Source organism: Psittacula echo (genome assembly GCF_963264785.1).
Source record: "Psittacula echo genome assembly, chromosome: 7".
Classification (NCBI taxonomy): Eukaryota; Metazoa; Chordata; class Aves; order Psittaciformes; family Psittacidae; genus Psittacula; species Psittacula echo.
Window position 1 is genome coordinate 25,319,457 of NC_137740.1, and position 15,693 is coordinate 25,335,149.

General features: G+C 47.1%; 1 protein-coding gene across 1 annotated transcript in view; it reads right to left on the minus strand.

Moving 5' to 3' along the window:
* Positions 1 to 466: 466 nt before the first annotated feature.
* The window catches only part of LOC308224212 (procollagen galactosyltransferase 2-like), a gene marked incomplete at both ends in the record, with an annotated part of 58,190 nt that continues 42,963 nt past the window's right edge, over positions 467 to 15,693 (minus strand). The window contains 7 exons of the mRNA XM_080623948.1: positions 467 to 743; positions 1,211 to 1,417; positions 1,851 to 1,978; positions 7,163 to 7,295; positions 8,106 to 8,212; positions 10,093 to 10,169; positions 10,670 to 10,789. Coding sequence (XP_080480074.1) covers positions 467 to 743; positions 1,211 to 1,417; positions 1,851 to 1,978; positions 7,163 to 7,295; positions 8,106 to 8,212; positions 10,093 to 10,169; positions 10,670 to 10,789 — 1,049 coding nt within the window. The remainder of the gene's footprint in view (positions 744 to 1,210; positions 1,418 to 1,850; positions 1,979 to 7,162; positions 7,296 to 8,105; positions 8,213 to 10,092; positions 10,170 to 10,669; positions 10,790 to 15,693) is intronic.

The following is a 15,693-nucleotide window of genomic DNA, read 5'->3' on the forward strand; positions in this document are numbered from 1 at the left end:
ACCAAACAACCCAAATGCTTGCCTGCAGTTTCTCTCAGTGAACAGGGCTATAAAAGCCTGCAAACCTTCAAGAAGTTATAGTTACACAGCAGCCCAGTTACAGCTACCCAGAAAGGTATTAACACTTGTACACCTCTATATATTAATCTTTATAAATACAGTGTTCTGCATGAAGAACTATAGAAAGATGTCATTCAAGGCTGGCGTTTTTTACAAAAGCTTCTGAGGGCTTTTGTTCACATCTCTGCCTTTTTTCTGCCACTCTGGAACACTTGTTCTTTTTCCTCCTTCATCTCCCACCCAGTCCTAAGCGGCTCGGTTAGTCAGCAGGTCCAACCTCTGTGCTTTGCCACTCAAAGCAGTGGGAAGAAGGCCACATGAAGAGCTGCTCTACAACTTTCAAGGGTGAAAAGCCAAAGTGTGAGGCAGGTTCAGCTGTCAACAGAGTTCCAGGGGAAGCGGGCAGTCATAGCTCATCCCTGGAGGATGGTGCGTTGAGAGGTGAGTGGGAAGGCAGAGCATCCTTGCCCTGGGCATCGCTGTGGATCTTGCCCTGTTGATGGGCTTTCCAGGAGTGTGTTCTGTCCCAGTCCGTTGACACAGTCTCATTGTCCCAGATTGTAGAGGTCTCTGTGTCACTGAGGTAGCCTGGCTGCCCTGTGTAGTGCGTAGGATACACAAGAAGGGGTTCTGCTGAAAAGGCTTTCAAGTCTCTGGACTCATAGTACTCCATGTACTTCGCTCTAAAGAGGAGAGAAAAATCACCCCAGTAACAGAGTGAACGTTCACCAGTGCCACTGCTTATAACTGAGAGATACAAGCCAACTTACCAAGCAAACAGATCCCAGGCAGTGGAGGAAGTTGCTGGGTGGCGTTCTAGTAGAGAGTTCTGACTCTCTACAGCCAGAACCTCCCGTCTTACAACCACACACAACCTATACAATCAACACCTTCATTACCAGAGATAGCCAAGTGTCTCAGGACCGGTCCCTACTCAGTTCAGGGCCTGTGGACAATAACCCCTCTGCAGCAGGTCTGTCACCTCCTTTGACCTGTTTCAGGAGCTCTGCTCTAGAGAGCCAAAAAGCCCGAGTAGCCCTGTCTCCCACCAACCAGGCTACAGATGTGAGATACACCAACACGATCTGGCTTAAGGACATCAGCAAGATCCAGCTCATGTCAACATAAGCAACAAAGACTTGCTACTTACACGGGGTGCTTGTTGTACATAACTGGCAGAAATTCATCTACAGGCAGCATCTTGCTGAAAGGCTCAGCTCCAATGAGTTTCTGAGCCCCTTGGAAAGAGATTGCATACCCCAGGGTCCAATACGAGTAATCAGCTTCCACCAAATTCATGACGTTGGGAACTGCTTTCTCAGGCTCTTGCACCTGCATCCTTTTCCGGCCAATGTAGCTTAAAGGGTGAAAAAAAACCAAGGAAACTGAAACCAAAGTGAATCTGAAGCAACTAGGACCACAGGACTATTCATGTCAACCAAGGACGGGCAAAGGGGCAATCCAAGAACTAAGCCCTGACCAGGCCCATAGATTTCTATCCTGCACCACTCCCAGACATCCATGCCTTAACCCACTGGGTGGCAAAACTGTGAAAGACTTCACAAGGGAGCAAAGATGACATGGTCCAAACCTCAGGACTGAACCAACACCACCCATTCCAGCCTGCCCCAGAAGGCAGATCTGTCCTGACGGCAAGAGCCTCTGAGAAGTCTCTGCCACCTTCCCCTGCACTCCAGCATTAACCTGCATCTCCACCATGACACCGCAGGAGCTGCTGACCTCCCCTGTGTGCCCAGCAGTTCCCAGCTGGCTGAGGGACAGTTACTTACATAAGCTCCCAGTCTAGCTGGGCTTGTTGAATGTCACCCATCAGCTTCATGAGCTTCCTCTTAAACTGGTGTTCAAAGCGCACATCGTCCTCGATAACAAGCGTCTTCTCCAGTTCTCTGTTCACCACCTGAAAACAAAAGGTTCAGAAGCAATCACAGTGGCACATCCCCATCTGAGGTCGCACGCACCACCTAGAAGCCAAGAGCTGCCATCTCGTATGAGCACAGCAACCACCTCCTCAGACGAACATGCAGCAGCCTTTGATGCCAAAGCTGCTGTTCAGAAAACACTCCTTCTTAGGAGAAAGTGTTTGTGAAGTCTGTGAAGAAGAACAATCTAGCATATCCAGAGTCTGGCCCTGACAACCTGAAGAGCACACGTGCAAAGACATCCTGTACGTGGCTTCCCACATTATCAACTGATTGCTGCATTGCCCGACTTCTCAGCACTGAAGTCACTCCTGCTGGCTCTAGGCTCTTTGGAGCAGTGCCCTGCCCTGCTGAGAAGTGCTGCAACTAACACCTCCCATGGCAAAGGGCTGTCTGCATCTGAGTAACCACTGCCATTGCCCAGTATTCTTTCAGTACAAAGTCCTTCTCCCTGCCTCTGTCACACCGTACATGAAATAATCCCTCCCGCTGACGTCGGGCTGTGTAACTGCAGCATCTACGACCAGCACAGCCCAGATCCTCTCAAGCATCGCTCTTCAGGTGACCAGGGACACATGGAAGCTTTTATCACCCAAGCAAGATCTCTTAGCTCAGGTAACAGAGGTGCCTACTATTAAGCATCCTCATGACATGCCAACTCAAAAAAGCCAGTCAGCAGAGTCACTGGAACTGACTTCAGTCCACATGCAGAACAAGAGATAAAAAGAGGAGGTTTTTTGTGGAGACATGGTTAGCAAGCAAAGGTCATGTTCCCATGTCTGAGCTTAATTAAGCACAGATTCTGTGAAAGTGAGAAAAAACACCAGTTGTGTACAGTTGCCGACAGTGGAAAAACCCTGGAAGTTAACCAATAGAGATAGAAGACCAGCTGGCCTACCTTGTAGCTAAAAATTGCCTGAGAACTAGGAGCAGAGACCTTGAGAGGAGGAGGTGTATATGAGCAGGGGAAAATCACTGAAATGCACCTGGAATGTACCCAATGCTGTATATGCCAACCAATCACTACGGGAAGCTGTGTGTACGTGGCAGTTTGACACTATATATACCCATTATTTGAGCACAATAAACGGATCACTTTTATCAATCATATTGATTGTGCATGTGTTCCCTCCGTGCGCAACGACATATTGGCGCCCGAACAGGGACCAACAGAGGAACCCGGGTACCCGTAGTGGCTGGGAGAATTGCGCACAGAGCGGGAAAGCACCGGAGAAGCAGCATCCGGAGGGCTGAAAGAAGAAAAAATGCTCGGTTTTGCTGGTCGAAGATGCCGGGCAGAGAACGGGCAGTGAAAGAAGAAAAAAGAGGCCAATCCTGAAAGAGAAGAGGAGCCTATGATAAAAAAAAAAAAAAAAAGAATCGGACTACTAAGTAGTCCTAAGGTAAAGCCCGGAGAAGAGACAGAGGTCAATCCTGAAAGAGAATAGGAGCCTCTGAGCCTGGAGGACGAAGAGGGAGCCTCCGCCACCCGCTGAGTTGGCCTGCTTGCTGGTGAGCTGCATTGGTACCAAAACTTAAAAAAGAGAGAGTAGTGAATAATGGAAAGACAAGCGGCCTTTGATTTATTTAAGTGCTTCTTAGAGAAGTGGGATCTAGGAAAAGGGCTTACTGCCCTCTTTGATTATGGAAGGAGACATGGGGTGCTATCGAGAACGTTGTCTCCAGGAGAGGAGCTGCTGGAGCGCTGCGAGTGGAGGAGCCGCGAGTGCAGAGCTTTGCGCGGGAGCTGTGGAGGAAGGTGCCCCAGGAGGCGCGGCCGGAGCTCTCGGGCCACGCGGCCGAGCGGGCAGCGCTGGAGCTGCAGCGAGACTGCCAGAAACCGCGGCAACAGCAACAACGGCAGCTGCAGGAAAACGCGAAGTGGAGTCCTGGTAACACTCCCCTTTGTGCGACAGGGCGAGGGACAGGGGGGTTCCCCACAACGAGCGACAGCAACCCTCAAAGACTACCCTGGGGGAATCCTCCCTGCTGACGACAAATTGGCCCCTACAGAAAAAAAAAAAAAAAGAAAAAAAAAAAAGAAAAGAAAAAGTACCTTTATAGCCTTTTGAACATGTTATATGAGTATACAGCTCATTTGATAGTCTCTTTGTTATCCACATGTACTAGAAGTTAGGAAATATATATCCATGTATATTTGTGTTTCTATTAGCCCTTGGAGACTTTTTAAGGATATTGCTGACCACTTCTTCCCATGTAGGCTGGCCACCTGCATCGGAATGAGTGTGCATTTTGGTCAGTGTAAAAGCCCAAGGCTCATGCAATGTGGGGGAGGCAGAGCCTCTGCGGGGACGCCCGCTGAAGTTGAGCCTGCAACCTCACACTGTGATGATGCTGCTTGGAGCTGATTTTTGATTGTCTTCACAGGGTCCTTACGCCACGTTCCGTATGAGGGACTGTGTAGTGGAAGTAATGATTGTCTGGGCTTTGTGTTTTGAATATTGTAGTTGTATGGAGTGTGCTTGTGGGATCCCATACATATATGTGTGTGTGTGTGTGTGTGTGTTGAGGACAGACAGTGTTCTGTGTATTTTTTGTTTTTGGGTTTGTATAAAAGTTTTAATGGGTAGCAGATTAACATTTTGGACAAGAAAGGGTTAATGCAAAAATGTAGTTGCTGGCAGGTATTTATGGCTGCTGCTAAACAGGCAGGCAGCTGTAGCTTCACATTCCTTTCCCATCAGAATGTCTTTGAATCACTCTAACCCAGCTCCTTCTCAGGAGCTGATAGGGGGTATGTTTGTATCCTCCTACCTACAGATCCATGGTGGCTACCTGCAAAGTTTGTTAACCCTTACCATAAGTTGGACAGACAAGTGGAGAAACCTGATACCTCAGCTATAGGAGCTGACAGTAAATACCCCAAGCAGAATGAGATAGAGGAAGAGAAAAATAAATGATTGCAGGACATCACTTGGGGGCAACTGAAAAGTAACAACTTGAATATGTGTGCTTGTAAGGTAGCTATTATTAGAGGCTGTGATTTTGTGTATAAAACCACCTGTATTTACTAGCCAGTTACTAACAAGAAACTATACCTTGTACTGTGTGGATTTGTTACTTGTAAAAGAGATGTTAGAGCATGCAAATTTGCAGCAGCTACTAGAAAATGCTAAGACAAAAACTAGAAAGATTGTAATACAATGGCAGTGTAGAGGGTGGAAAAAAAAAAAAAAAAAAAAAAAAAAAAAGCCGTCTTCAACATGCTGCACAAGAAGCTGCACCAGTAGACCTGGGCGAGAGCCTGAACATCTGGACTCTTATCAACCACAAACCTTGAAAGAAGTGAAAGGGACAAGTTGGGAAGAACCGGAGAAAGAACATCGGGTGGAACCGAAGAGAGAACAGCAAGATAATTTCTGAGGACTGTAAATTTGAACACAGGAGGATGCTTAAGACATGATAAAGAATGTGTAGTCAAGGGGAAGTGAAAGTTTCAATATAATGAGTAGTGATGGCAAAGAACTATGTTTAGAAATAATTGGTCAAGCAAAAGTGCGTGGACAGTAATGTGATTAGCTGAGAAAGTGCGTGATCAATAAGATTGTTTCGTGATGGAAAAGTACCAAAGGAACTAACCACTACTAACTGCTAGGCAGAATACTATAAAAGCCTGTAAGCTCACTCAATAAGGGATTTTGTTTGTAGCCAGAAACGGAGTCAGTGCCTTAGTTGCCACAGGATCGGGCCTGGAAGGGGGTGCCGTCCTATGTAAAGTCCCATATAATTGCCCATGTACAGTAGGTATCTTAGGCATGTTTATCCCTAATAGCACTATGATAATATAAAAAAGAGGATTGTGTTCTTGAAGGTCAAAGCATGCTTTTCATTTGAGCTGTGATTACAAAGTAAATTTTTGGAACCTGGGTGAAATAATAGCTGCCTCATTTTTAGCTCCCAAAGTAGCTAGAGCTCAAGCTTTAGCAACATTAAATAAACTAGGTTGTTGGCTTGCAAGACAGACAAATGCTACTTCACTTGTTATAAGCGGACTTTTAACTGATGTCGATAGTATTCGTCATGCCACCTTACAGAATAGAGCAGAAATCGATTTTTTGTTGTTGGCACAAGGACATGGTTGTGCAGTTTGAAGGGATGTGCTGTATGAATTTGTCAGACCATTCGGAGTCAATCTATAAAAGCATAAAACAATTAAGAGAAGGGGTCAAACGACTAATGAAGGATGATGGTTTGGACTGGTTGACAAAACTCTTTAAAGGATGGGGAATTTCTGGATGGCTTAAAGATTTGCTTATGCAAGGTGCAACTATATTATGTGCAGTAGTCTTATTCGTATTAATAGCAAGTTGTATGCTGCGATGTGTGACGTCAATGCTTAAGAAAAGTGTAGCATCCGTCTGGCTTGCTCAAAAAGAAAAAGGGGGAATTGTGGAGACATGGTTAGCAAGCAAAGGTCATGTTCCCATGTCTGAGCTTAATTAAGCACAGGTTCTGTGAAAGTGAGAAAAAACACCAGTTGTGTACAGTTGCCGACAGTGGAAAAACCCTGGAAGTTAACCAATAGAGATAGAAGACCAGCTGGCCTACCTTGTAGCTAAAAATTGTCTGTGAACTAGGAGCAGAGACCTTGAGAGGAGGAGGTGTATATGAGCAGGGGAAAATCACTGAAATGCACCTGGAATGTACTCAATGCTGTATATGCCAACCAATCACTACGGGAAGCTGTGTGTACGTGGCAGTTTGACACTATATATACCCATTATTTGAGCACAATAAACGGATCACTTTTATCAATCATATTGATTGTGCATGTGTTCCCTCCGTGAGCGACGACAGTTTTTGAAACAACATTTGTTCTTCAAAACCTTCTTGCCTTCCTCCTAAACAAACTCGCTCCAAGCAGGCTACTGGATGGTTTGCAAACAGTCATGAAAGTATTCTGATAAAAATCGTTTATCTCTGTTGGCAAACGGAAAGCGGAGATGAGAAAGCTGAATACTGTATTCAAGAAAATGCCCATGCCTGATCCCCTACAAACCAAGGAAAATGGTTCCATCCTACAATTCCAGAAACCAGGATCGTACTTGATGCTCTGCCCTAGGACTGGCTGTGTTCCTTCCTCCTGCACCTACCTTCAGCACCTTCCTGCAGGAACACCAAGGCACCTGCAAACTCCTTACCTCCTTCCAGATGTAATAGTGACTAAGGAAGCAGCCAATCTCTCCTCTGGTTAGTGGTCTGGAAGAGTATGGGTCCCGGTATCCCGGGAGCATATCGATGCTGAGAGCTTTGAGCTGACTCGCGTTAAGTGCTCTGAGAAAAGAGAAAACATCTATCACCAGTTAAAAGAAAAGTGAATTCAAGTCAGACACCAACACAACACGGGAAACACTGCTGATGTTCAAAGAAAACCTCTATCTTGAGAAATGCCTGCAATTGTTTCACTCAAAAACCCCGAGAAAAATTAACTTACTGATTTACATTTCTAAATCAAGCCGACAAATCGTAGCCTTAACTCTGCTAACAGCTTCTTGTGGAAGCGTCAATGTGGCAGGTGCTTGACTCAGATTGTTTTCCTAAGAGGTCTTGAGGGGTGCCGAAGTCTTCAAGACCGCTAGATGGCATGTTGGTTCCTAGCTCCCTAGGCCTTTCACAACTCCCAGACCAAAAGTTTCTGCTTTGGTTTCTCATCATAAAAAGTTCTTAACTCACCTCAGAGTAAACTTGGAAAGGGCTCTGTCAGGGTTAATGCTGTAACACAACAGCTCTGCAGCACTAGGGTGGACAGCCTTCCCAGGAGATAATTGCTCTCGCTTTTACTGCTGACTCCTTTGAACTGTGTGCAAGCCTTACAGTTCACAGAAATCAGCATGATTTTAACCCCATTTTCGCCTTACTCTGAACCACCCTGCCCTGGTTCTCTCATGGAAACTGACTAATTGCAAAAGAAGAAAGAGAGCAAAACTGCCCCAAACAGACTGTTAGGTAGATAAAAGCGATATTCACCTCTCCCCTCAGCCCAGCCTTTCCCACCAGAAAGGAGGCCAGGGCATCCAAGGAGATGGTGTTACGCAGTTTTGCACAACCCGCTCCTGGCAAACACCAGCCCCAGCCTAAACTCACTTTCCATCCACAGCCTCCACTATCTTGACTGCAATCTCCTGCTCATAGAGAGTCCGTAGCATCCGATCCCGCCTGTCTTTCCGACGCTTCAGATTGATCATGAAAATCTGGATAGAAGAGAAAGCCATCAGCCTCCCAGTTTGGGACTGAGGAAGAAAAGGGAGTCCTGATCCACTCTTCTCCAGCAGCCCCATTGGAAAAGCACATCTTTTGAAAATATTGGGGGTGTTTTCATCCAGGTTACCTAGAATTTGCCAAAAAAATGGAGTTGGTTCTGAGTTGAAAGCTTAGAGGCTAGTTCTCAATCTTAAAACCATTTTTTATGGATGCTCACAGGGGAAACTTGCTCTTTCAGGGTCAATAAAGGTGAGGGGAGACCAGTCACAGCAAAGTCTGTAACTTACAGAGATATAGGATGCTTTGATTTACATTAAACACAGAGTATCATGGTCATCTCCAGCCTCAGTCCTAGAGGAACACTGACTCACGTACTTCTCCACAGCGCTGCCACTGCCTCTATTTAGTATTATCAGTGGGGCCACCATTCAAGTACAAAGGCACAGTAAGAAGAGGATTTTTGTCATTACTTCAGGCACTGAAAATCCACTGCTACGCCTGTCAGAGGAGAAAGCCTAGCAGAGAGCCAGCACTAGGGATAGAGACATCTGGGCAGGGCTCCACCTGGGCCTTGAGGAGACAGACTCTCTGGTGGAGGGCAGAGGACTTAAGCCCTCTTTTGCAGGTAAATTGCAGAGGGTCAGGGATATTTTTCAGTCCCTGGCAAGCAAGTGCAGCCCGGTAAGGAGCAGATCAAATTCCAGCTCAGTACAAATGCAAAAATAATAAATTGCATAAATAAAGTGCAGCCACAAAGGACAGCATGGAAGAAAACTACACCAGCTCTGTCCTCAACACAGAGACACAGAGCCAAATCAGTTTCAGACTTTACTATTCCTATAAACAGATAGAGCAGGATACACCAGGAAAACAAAGGCTCCTCTCATCATCACAACTCCCTTGGTCACAGTGCCACTGCCACTCTGGGAGAAGCACACACAGGGGCTGCTGGCTCTGTGAATAACATGGACACTGGTTAATTAAAGCACAGCAGAGCCCTATCCAGTCTGTTCTCAATGCCTGCCCTCTTCACAACATGAGTCAGAGTCGGGAGAGGAATTTCTGCGGCTTCTTGGGGCACTACCAGTGTCAGCAACCGTCTTTGTAGTTCACTGCTACTTAAGGCCATAGCAGAAAAATGTGGAATCAAGAAGGGCAGGGGGAGGAGCTGCCCCAGTAAAGAGACAGCGTGCATGCTTTTCATCACTCCTGACCATACCCAGCTTGGGCTAGAAACCAGCTGGCAGCCGGCATCCCACAGCTGCTCCAGAACTCCAGAGTTTCTCTCGGGTGAGAGAAATCACTCCCTTCTGTCACTGGAAAGCAGGAGAGGTTTCCCAAAAGACCAGGTATTGGCACAGAATGGAAGGACTGCCAAGCTGCTTTGCAGGATCGGATGTAGAGGAAACACACAAGAACTGGGGAAATAACTTGCACTTCAGGCCAACTTCTCCATCTCCTCCTGGCTGGATTCAAACATCCATACCTTCAAGACAGGAAGCCCAAAGGTTTGCTGGGCACTGCCCTTGCACACAAGTCTACACTTCTAAACGTGGTTCTCATAGCAGGTACTAAGTGCCCACAGACCTGACTGGCCTTGTGTCTCTAGAGCAAACACCACAGGGAAAGAGCATGTCCTGAGCCCTTTCCGTTCTGCTCCCCTGAGCTCAGCATTTCTCCCCAAATAAAAAATGGCTGTTTTCTCCTTGCAAAAGATTTAAGACCAAAAGAGGAGCGATCAGGAAAGAACTAACAATGTGAAAAGACAATATACTTTTAGGGAAATAGCTAGAAGCTCAGCAGCAGGGAGAACCCAGGTCCTCTAGGTGATGAAATGGGAAGACGGTAACAGTAAAGTTAAGTTCCTTACTTCATCAAATCCCATCTTGTCGGGGTGCTTTGGAGGAACAGAGACATACTGAGAGGGTTCAATGGGAGGACGATCGACTGAAAGAGAGGAGAGATCCCAAGCATCACCTTCACGTACATGTTGCATCGATACAAGGTATCGCCACGTGTTTTCATCACTGGGCCGAAAGCCCCAAGGAGCTGGGACGCGCGCAAAGTCAGGCCAGGAGCGGGTACAGCAGAAAGCATCCATGGTGCAAAGCAGAAGCCAGCAGCCACATGCCAGAGACAGACATCATGACAAAACAACGGGTTCTGCAGCATCTGCTCCACATTAAAGATGCATCTTTGCTTTTGATCTGGGGAAGTTGAGGGATTTTGCGAATGGGGCTGACCTGACTGTGAACTGATTACATCCCTGGGGAGAAAATGGGAAACCGCATATCAAAACCGCATGAGGACAATCAGATCAGGATGCAGGCTCCCAAGGGGAAGAAAGCTGGGCTGCTGGCAAGAGAGCTCCACAAACATTAACTGGGGGTACTGGGAGTGAGGGCTGGCGTGTGGGGTGTCCATCATGGCAGGGCACAGCAACTTACTCATAGCCTCGATTAGCATGTGCACAAAGTTCTCCGTTTCTTCCTGCAGTGTCTGCTGTGATTTCAGGGGCATGGGAAGGAAACCATAGTGTTCACGGTTGCAGATGAACATCTGTATTCCTGGGGATCACACAAAAAATGAAATTAGACTCAGACCTTTACCAGCAGATTCCACTGCTTTGTTGCTATGTCACCACAATCCAGCTTATGCCAGGACCTCAGTCCCAAGAAGGTCTGCTTCGGAAGCAATCAATCGAAAAACACCACAGTGCTATTTTCCGTCTTATTCGGCCAGCAGCAAGTGACCTCTCCTATGAGATCAATTTTTACTTGCTCCCTAACAGCAGGTATTTTTACCCTGCAATCAGTTTTCTTCTAGGAGAGACTGGAAACCCTCCTCTTAGAACAGATAAAGGATCTTTTTCAGCCTTTGCCTTCACACTACAGAAACAATCATACAGCAGAGGCATACATGCCCTTTAGCAGAAGCAGCGTCTGATACACAGACACATACAGCAGGACTCCTGCGGGTACCTGGGGAGTACCACAGGAACCCCCATCCCCAAAACCCCACCTGCACTGCTCAGACCTGGCACCTCACCTGACAATCCCTTCATAAAACCAGAGCCAAAAGCAGCAACAGGTTTTCAGCCTCTGAGTAAGCCAGCCTCGAGTGGTGCAATGGGCTTCCACCTGCAGCTATGATGAACCAGATGCAGCAGCAATCCTAGGACATGGGGCCTCCCTCCCTGCTCAGGGAGAGCTCAGGGAGACCCAGGGCTCAGCAATGGCCTCCAAAGAAGGGATGGGGGGGCGGAATGTGACAAGACAAGGGGGAATAGCGTTAACATGAAAGAAAAGAGATTTAGACATCAGGAACAAGTTCTTCACTTATGAGGGTGGTGAGATACTGCCATAGGTTGCCCAGAGAAGCTGGGGCTGCCACATCCCTGGAAGTGTTTAAGGCCAGGGTGGACAGGGCTTTGAGCAACGTGATGTAGTGGAAGGTGTCCCTGCCCGTGCCAAGGGGGTTGCAACTAGATGGATCTTTAAGGTCCCTTACAACACAAATCAGCCTATGATTCTATAAATGGGGCTCAAAAGTAGGGTAAACACACAGGTTTCAAAGTTCAGAGTGAAGGGTGGAGGCATTTCTACTCAGGAGTGGGCAGGCAGGACTCCTCCCTGAGCAAAGGAAGGCTGTATTTGTTACACATCTGCGAGGGATGAAGTGGTGCAGATGAAAGGGAAGCAGTCCTCCTGCAGGAGAGGAGGCCCTGCCATGCATGTGGGCACAGAGGGGTGCAGGTCTAGCAGAGCAGGCAGCCTTAGAGAGGGAAAAGTTCAAACAAACCCAGCATGCCCAGGAGTGACGGAAGCTTTCGTCTGCACTTTGCAAGGAGTCTCCGCCAGATCGCAGAAAGTATGGAATGACTCTTCCAGAGTGGAGGAGCCAAGGCTGATCCCCAGCTCCAACAGCACACAGTAGGTCAAATGTGGGCCCAGGCACTCAGCTCCCCTGGGACCACAAGGCATGGAGCTGCAAGGCCCAAGGCATCAGGATAGCTGCAGGGTCTGTTCCTAGCCTAACAAGGGATTCAGGCTGAGTTTTGCAGTCAAGCATTTTCCTGCTTCTGTTTGCCTTGGCTACAAAATAAGAGAGGATGTTTTCACCTGTGCTGGCAAAAGACTTTGAGGAATATATATGATGACCATCTTGGAAGTGCCAAGCTGCCACCAAACATCAATCCTTTCCTTTCCGATACTAGTTTGTGCGGTGCCCTGAACATTACAGGAAAATCCCAGAGAGAGACACCAGTAAGGAGAAGAGATCCTTTCAAAAAGAGGTCATAACATGACATCCTCCCACTCAAAAGCTTTTGCAGCTGCTTGTTCAAGGAGCTGAATCTGAAGGTGAGAAAACAGAGAGAACACACAAAGTCTCTCCTTGGAGCAGATGCCTTTGCAAGAGAGAGTCCCACCCACCGCTGAGCTTGTTCACTGGCAATGTCCCAGCAACCTGTGATCAGCAAAACCCTGTTCCCCCTGCACTGACAGAGGGTTTGCTCACGATCAGCTGTAACTGCAGCAGCACTGGGCCTGATGTCACATCAGGCAGCCCACTCAAAACCTACATCCAGAGAAGCCAAGGGAAAGTAGTTTGTTGTTTTTCATTGAGCTCTGGTGACACCTTTTACTATTTAACCACAATCTGAAAGACACTTCCTTTTTTTCCAAAGCTTTTCTTTTTCTTTTTTTTTAATTTTAGCTTTAATGAAATAAGCACAACCACCCCCCTCCCTCTAGGAAATAAAATGAAAAGCAGACACCACATGAATGCATCAACATACAAGGTATTAGTTCCCCTAATCCTTGGTATTTTTAGCAGAGCAGAATTGTCTGCATTAATGCCCCCAGCGTTTCTACCACTTTAAGTTCTGCAGTAAATTGCAGGCTACACTACTTGCCAAGACACACTCAGCTGTCAGCTGCAATTTAGGTAGATGGCATAATAAAAAATACTACCTGCTGACATTCACAGATTTGGCACTGATCTAATCAACTAATCTTATCTGGCCCACTGAGCTCTGTTCTTATCACCTGCTGACTTAAACACAGTTGATCTGTACAGATTCAAGCCAGTATTTCTGTTCCTTCTGGGATAAAAGCTGCTTTAGAATGGTAAAACTACCTTAAAATGGGGAGGCGGACTTGTTCTTGGGCTCTGTTTTTGTCATCAAGTAAACGATTGCTACCAGGGACAGAAAAGGTATAGATAGTTGTATAATGATCAGCCTTTGTCAGGCAGTGACCAGCATTCACAGCTACGCCCTAAACCCACAGCCACATTTAGGCAACTTCTATTTCCCCCAGGGCCCTGTGAGCAGACCTTCCTGCTGGCTGGCTCCAGTTCTTCAGAGCCTCAGCCTGAAAGGAAGCTCAGGATATCTGGCTGGCTAAATGCTATCTTGCCTAGGAGTGCAAGGGGCCCTACAGAGTCCAGCCACACTGAGATTTTGGTCTGAGTCAGTACTCCCACCACAGGCCACATCCTCCCAGCAGAGGTGGGATGGTCTCTTTGGAGCATCACAAAACAGTCGCTTTGAGCAGTAGATCCACTGTGGAAAACCCAGGGTTTGACCCAAGGCGTTTTCCCATTTCTGAACTTGGATGTCATCCTTTTACCCTGGGTGACAAAACTCAGCCCAGGACAACAATCTGAGCAGACCACTGGGCCAGGGTGTTGAAGCAAAGCCTTTGATGTCATGGGTCAGTCCCGGAAAAAGCTAAAGTGCTCCAGGATGGAAGGGAAAATGATGGATTTCAATCCCTAAAGTATTTCTTACACAGATGGAGCTAATGCAATGCAGTTACCACACTCACTGGATGCTGCATTTCTGGGAGAGCTGTCAGAGGGAACAAGTGGGGCAAGTAGACTGGAGAGAGCCTGCTTTGCTAGCCGGGCTTAAACTTCAGTTCTCCTCTGGAGCCAGTATTTCTGTGTCCTGACCATGAAAGTCAGGACCTCATCTCACCTCTGCCTCCCAAGGCTCCAGTTTCAGCTCTTGCTGCCTCTGCCATTTGTCTCTCTGATGTCATGCCCCTCATGCTCTCATAGCTGAGTTTCAAAATGCCTTGCTTAGTCTGCCAAGACAATGCCATCTTTTTCAGTGCTGTCAAGAACTTCACACCAGAAACATCCCTAAAAGGAAAGCTACAGACATCCGGTGTCTGCTGTGCTGGTCTGGAAACGGTGGCAAAGGCAGTTTTCTCAGCCCATCTCTTCTGCAGAAGCAACTGCCAAAACCAACCAGCTATACTTCTGCACTTTCCCTCTGTTTGTCTGAAGGACAGCCCTTCTTCCTCACCTTAACTTTGCCTCCTTTACAAACAGCACAGCTAAGACCAAATGCACGGCACTCGGAGGACCCACAAGCCATTTTTCTCCACTGCTTCACTTCAGTAAGTCAGAAAACCAGTCATGAAGCTCTAAACAGAAGCGCATTTCATTGGTGCTGCTGAGCTTTCATCAGTCCCTTTTGCCTTATAAGGCCCCAAACTTTCACTTTTTCAACACAGCAGGGCAAAGAACAATATAGGTGGCCATTACAACCATATCCTTCCCAGGAGCTCCTTTCAGCTCTGACACTGCTATACACAGGTCTGCCAGCCAGGACTTCACAGGAGACACAATACCCACCAGATACACTCTCCAAAAATAAATGGGACTGAACATCTTCACCAGAAGCACAGCAAGATCAGCCCTTAAAAGTTTTGACAGTGATTTCTGAGAGACAACTGGGGCTCTCGGCAAACACCAAGAGCCATTCCAGACAAGGAAAGAGGACACTGAGGTTGTGACTTGGCCTGAACGGACCCCTGTATTTCACATCTAACTGAAATCCTCCTGTGGCCACGTAGAAACCAATCATGGTATCAGCCAAAGCAGTACCCATTTTCTCTCCGCTATGCCCCAAGGGTTTCAAGGCAGCACAGTGCTCACCTGGTTCTCTCAAAGTACCAATAATACAATGGCAATCATGCAGCGATTTTACTGCTCACACACCAGCTCTGATCCACTTTTGCCTGCAAGAGATTTTCTCTCAGCACAGCCCACAGGCTCCACATCATTCCCCTAAAAGTTGCACTTTTGAGATGCTGCTTTCAAGAAAACCCAACCAAACAAACAAAAAACCCCACAAAACCCCAAAACAAAACCCACCTACCTCAGACAATTCCTGCTGAGCTGCCACGAAGCAAAACCTCATAAACACTGTGGATGATCATCTTGGGCTTTGTTTTCCACAAAGGCTGCTACATTTAAAGAGTCTCTGGCTTTCACCCCTTCCCCATGGATCTCCTAGAAGTGGTGACTTTAAATACCTTACCTTCAGTCTTCAGAATACTCTCACAGTATTCACCTTTGTTCACTACTCTCTTGCTGTGACACAAATTAAGGGTGGATGCCACAAATTTTGTCTCTGAAACACTGCCCCTATCCCAAGAACAGCTCCTATTTCCTT